At 29.9% G+C, this 6,000-nt stretch overlaps 1 protein-coding gene across 2 annotated transcripts in view; it reads right to left on the reverse strand.

Moving 5' to 3' along the window:
• LOC132747835 (macrophage mannose receptor 1-like) overlaps positions 1–4,286 on the reverse strand; it is a 31,033-nt gene extending 26,747 nt beyond the window's left edge. For both annotated transcript variants that reach the window (XM_060737362.1, XM_060737361.1), the window contains exons 1-3: positions 4,213–4,286; positions 1,818–1,900; positions 1,432–1,500 (exon numbers count right to left, since the gene is read on the reverse strand). In XM_060737362.1, the coding sequence (XP_060593345.1) occupies positions 1,432–1,500; positions 1,818–1,900; positions 4,213–4,261 (201 nt within the window). In that variant the 5' untranslated portion in view covers positions 4,262–4,286. The remainder of the gene's footprint in view (positions 1–1,431; positions 1,501–1,817; positions 1,901–4,212) is intronic.
• Between the last annotated feature and the right edge of the window lie 1,714 nt (positions 4,287–6,000).

Consider the following 6,000-nt stretch of genomic DNA (forward strand, 5'->3'; position numbering starts at 1 on the left):
GTGTTCAGTGAGTGCAAAGTAAATGATAACATTTATAAGGATTTTTTACAAAATATAAACTCATTTTCCCACCTCAATTCACACTATAAACTTTTTTACGACGCGGTTCGTGGCTATGAAAAATTGACCGGAAGTAGTATTTTCTCGCGCATGCGCAATCTGCGTAGGGCAAAAAAAAAAAAAGCGTTGCCCTACATAGAAATGTAGTAGATTCATAGAAAATTCCGAGTTAGTTTCAGGTAAAAATTAGAAAATCATATAAAATAGCTTTTTACATAAACATGAAAGATACATTTATAGCTTTGTGGCCAAAATTGCCACAAAAAGGCACGGAAAAGACAATTGTTTAATAATTCCCCCTTACGATCACGGACATGACAATGAGATAATTGTTGTAAAAAATGTCGAAATAGATATATTATCAAATAAAGAAGTCAATTCAATTGTTGTTGAAATTGTTCTTATAAAAACTAAGGAAATTTCATAACATATAAAATAGAGGTTTATTATTATTCTGAAAATAAGTCGGAACACGTGATAATTAATGTATTTTTAGTTTTCAGCTTACCTTATATTATCCTTCAACAGACTTGACTGTGATGCCAAGCAGAAACGTTTTAAGACACATAGCTATATTTAAATAATGTTTCAAACTCTTGATAGGTTAAGACGGGTTATGAAATAACACACATTTTATCCGGTTTCTCGTAAAACATTAAAATGCACGCCACGTACACTATTTAATTGTCACTTCACAAAATTACTAAACATTGATGGTATAAACTTAAAAAGTAACTTAAATTAATTGCAATATGATTAAATATGTCATGGTACTAAAACGTCCCGGTTGAATGATACTGAAAACTATAGCTGGCAAATAACAATTAAGCGGTCACTCGATCACGTGTCAATCTGTTTGACACTTATCGCCTTGCCAATATACCAAGTGTGTAATATTTAATACATGGGTAATAAAATTGTATCTTTAACACCCTGCTGTTTCAATTTAGATAACTGATGAAAAAGTCATTGTATGATACCTTGAACAGGACTTTTGGTCATTGAATTATTAGTCCTGCTAACTTTGTATATCTGTCATAAATATCAATTCACGTTTAAAGTTTTAAACGCTTTAATTTATCACAAAAAAATCTGTTTTCAGGGTGACAAAACTTATAATCACGTCTTTTATAGCCTTTAAGTACGCTAAATGAAGTCTATCGTTATTGCGCTTTTGCCCTAAGCAGAATGCGCATACGCAAAATGCAACATCGGTTGCTATGGAAAATCGTATTGTAAAATTGGTCTATATACACTTTAATGGGCATAATGTCCATATCAATCCTGATTTAGATATTTATTATGCTTTAAGATTAGCAATATTGTTTTCTGGATACCAAATATACCATTTTATGTTGGTAGAAAACTTACATCAGTGGCCAAACACCCGGTGTTATATACAATATTACCACTTGAATTAAACTGCTCTGTTGAACATTGCTGTAAAACAAACGCTGTATTAACAGTTTTGTTAACATGTTTTATACACAAATATTTTATATGTTTACGATAAAGGATTTATGCATTTTATCAATGCTCGTTATTGCACTTGATGATACTTTATGTCATATGTCATTTTTCTGTTATTATGTTTAAACATGTATTTCTTGTTTGTTTTCTCATACAAATGTATATTTATTATAAAATCACATCGGACTTTAAATAAAAAAATGAGCATTTATAAAGATGCACCACAAACATAAAATGATGCTCTTAACCTGAAACTGCAATATAGTTTTTATAATGAAATGTCCTACCTCATGCTGACCGCAAGTTACGGCATTTGAACAATCACGTGGATAAGGCACATCTTTGCATTCGAAACAGCGAACGCCATTGCCTAGTCAGTAAAAAGTAGGAAAAAATCATAGTTTTATGGAACACAAAATCTGAAACTGTTATATACACCAATTGTTGCCCTTGAAATTGAAACAAGATCACCGCTAGGCGGAGCATTATATGCCCGAAAAGTGTAAGTCTTGAATGAATGAATGAATGAATGAATGAATGAATGAATGAATAAACAAAAAAATGTGACTTCTGTAAAATAGCCATCCTTCATTGTCTCCGTTTATAAAGGAAATACAAAGGAATTGATACATAAACACATTAAAATAAAGTATAACCTCTTTCAGTTTATAGCTGAAGAATCTCTAATATATATATACATAATTATTTTAGGGCATATAATCATGTACTCAATATAAGTGATCATCATATCAAGTTTAACAGTTGTAAAACTGTTAACAATATTAAGGTCATTTGATAATGACCTTTGACCTTATGATCCCAATATAGATATGGATCTTTTATTCACTATAGGCAATCATCCCATGAAGTTTGAACACTGTAAGCAAAATCGAACTTGTGTTATGCTCCGGAAATCACAATTTTCAATATTAAGGTTATTGTGACCATTACATTTGACCTTATGGCCCAAAATCAATAGGGGTCATGTATTGGACATGGCTGTTCATCCTATAAAATTTTACAGCTGTAGGTTGATTAATACTTAAGTTATTGAGCTAAAGCCGTTTTCAGTTTTAATGTTATAGTGACCTTGACCTTTGACCTTGTGACCCAAAAAATTATAGGGGTCTTTTACTTAATATTGACAATCATCCGATGAAGTTTGAATATTGTTGGCAAAACGGAACTTAAGTTATGCTCCGGAAACCAAATTGCTAACGGACGGACGCCATAGGGGTATAACATAATATGTCCGAATTTTTTTTCGGGCATATAAGAAGCAAAAGATAATTAAAGTTTTTACCAGAATAATCTCATTTGTGGTACACATACTTCGAAAATGAAACAACACAGATAAAAGACAGCAGCAATATTAACCTTCATGTCAAAACACATCAGATGGTTCCCTTTAAGTTTGATTTTACTTTGCAGAGCATGAACACTTCTACGGATGATTCTTATTTCAAAATTGTATCATTTGATGATACTTTATTAAGACGGTGTCAAGTTTGTAGGTTTTGGACGTTCTTTAAGCATTTTGTTTTCTCTATTACACATCAATACTAGTTCAGTTTCAGTCAAATGTTCAAATAAAACAAGAGTTGTCTACAGGAATGCATACCAACTTCAAAATTATTTTTTCTATATTAATTTGTTTAAATATTTAGGCATCACTTATTTGGTTTATTGGATCAATTTCATCATCAAGATTGCAACTCGAGTTATCATCATGCTGAAATAGACTTTCTAATCTTGCAAGCATGTAAAAAACTAAATTAGTAACATAATTAACTCACAAGTTCACAAAAGTAAGTCATAATATAACATGATTTACACGTTACATTACCAAGATATAAAATACAAACATGTTTGATAAGTAAAATATAATATAACTCACACATTAAATTAAAAAATATAATATAACTCACACATTACTTTAACAATATATAATATTACTCACACATTACATTAACAAGATGAAATATAACTCACAAGTTAAAAACTCATATGTTACATAAGCCAGATATTATAACTCATATGTTACATTATCAAGATATTATATCTCTTATGATACATTAGCAAGATATTATAACTCATATGTTACATTATCAAGATATTATATCTCTTATGATACATTAGCAAGATATTATAACTCATATGTTACATTAGCAAGATATTATAACTCATATGTTATATGAGCAAGTTATTATAACTCATATGTTACATTGGCAAGATATTATAACTCATATGTTACATTAGCAAGTTATTATAACTCATATGCTAAATTAGCAAGATATTGTAACTCATACGTAACATTAGCATGATAGTATAACTCATATGTTACATTAACAAGATATAATATAACTCGTAAGTTACATTGGCAAAATATAATATCACTCACACGATACAATAGGAATATACAATATGACTCATGAGTTACATAAGTAAGATATGATAAAACTAGCAAGATATAATATAACTCGTATGTTACATTAGAAAGAAAGAAAATAATTCACACGTTACAATAATAAGCTTTAATATAACTCACAAGTTATATACAAACAAGATATAATATAACTTACAAGTTACATATAAACAAGATATAATATAATGCACAAGTTACATATAAACAAGATATAATATAATGCACAAGTTACATTAGCAATATACAATATAACTCACAAGTTACAAATGTGCAACAAAGAACAAGAAGACACAGAACGATCCTCATTCTTCTATAACCACTTACACTATGATCTTAATATCACCAATCAGGTCAACGCTTCTTCATGATAACAGCTCTTACATTCATTTAATCTTAAGTCATGGCCACACAACAATTAAAGACATGTCTGCGATAGATTTACGAATAAAATCTTGAAAGCATTCTTCGTTTTCTTATGTCTTGCGTTCAAGAAAGATTCAACATTTGTCGAAGCTGCGGTCTTAACAATTTAAAAAACAAAAACAAAAAAACTTAAGGACGATTCTGAGAACACTGTTTTGTGTGAAAGCACGTTTATCTAACCTCGTCCTAATTATGGCCTTGTGTTGTTGTTTCCACAGATTTAATTTCGTTTTCGTCGTGAAATTACGCAGGACTAATTCTGTGTTGACACGCATCGTGCTGCGCAACTTTCATTGTCATAGTCATATATAGTATGGCGTTGTCGTTCACTTGTTTTGACCATTGCTCGTGCGATGGACTGTCATGATCCATACCTGATATTTTAATTTCATAAATATACATGTATATGCTTATAGAACTATCTTTAACCAATTCAGTGATTCCAGGTTTGAAATTAAGAATATCAGAAAATGTTTATTTGAGATGCGTATTTGTCTTTACAATGATCCAACACAAGTAAGGCCTTTTACACAAGAAGGAAAGACAGTTCTAATATAACAATTGATATAATATCGTCGAGCAACTAGTGTAGATTTTTTAAGATGCAAAAGTGATCTTGTCAAAATTACTTACTACACAGCGGCTATTACTTTTATATATCATGCACTGTCATTTCATAATTCATAAATCAACTTTACTAAACGTTCGAGCCTCTTTTTCCCAAATACAATATAGACGGACGCCTTTTACTTTTATCGTGTGCAGTCACCTCATGTATATCATATATAGTGAATCAGTATATTATTACTTGGCGCGAATTTCATTTAGTGTTTGGTTAAAATGTTTTTATATTAGTAACGGGCTTCAATTCAAAATCGTTAAAAATATGAAATTGATAATTTCACTGTTTCAAACAGTGAAATATCAGTTTAATATTTCACTGATATATTTCTTTAAACAACTAAAAGAACATGTAAGAAAAAACGATATAAGTAACAACTAAAAGAAACTTTTCTGTGTTAAACTTAGTTTAAATAATTTGCTTCAAAATATGTTTTGCGTTATTTCTAAGTAATCATTTATTGATTAAATACAGAACCAAAATACACAAGGCTTTAAATATTTTATTTCCCTGTTTCTTAATTGTACATGTACAGATTTTTATCTGAGCTTTATATTGTTTTTTTTTAGCAAGGATTAAAGATTGCAATATGTATCTATTCCATTAGTTAAATAGAATCCTATAAATTTTCTTTTTAATGCTACAGAAATGTATAGACCCTTTCATTTAAGACCGTATTCAAGTTGTCACCCTTGTATGACGTCATTGGGGGATACGTCGGACAATGCCGATACGATTAAGTACAATCATAGAGGGATATAAAGATGTTAATCCTTTCTCTTTTTAGATTGGCAGATTGAAATTGCCAAACGTTTGTGTAATTGAATAAGATATTACATAAAGAGGATGGTGAAATGAATAAATATGTTGACTTTATAATATGTTTAACGATGTGTTTTAATAGTAGACCATATTCCTGGGTAACTGATCATGATTACCATTTTCGTTAGATTCTTAATAATGAAAATTGTACCAGGCAGTTAAATCGTACTAACTTGCT

Source organism: Ruditapes philippinarum, unplaced genomic scaffold, assembly GCF_026571515.1.
Source record: "Ruditapes philippinarum isolate M1 unplaced genomic scaffold, ASM2657151v2 ctg3989_1_1_1_1, whole genome shotgun sequence".
Classification (NCBI taxonomy): Eukaryota; Metazoa; Mollusca; class Bivalvia; order Venerida; family Veneridae; genus Ruditapes; species Ruditapes philippinarum.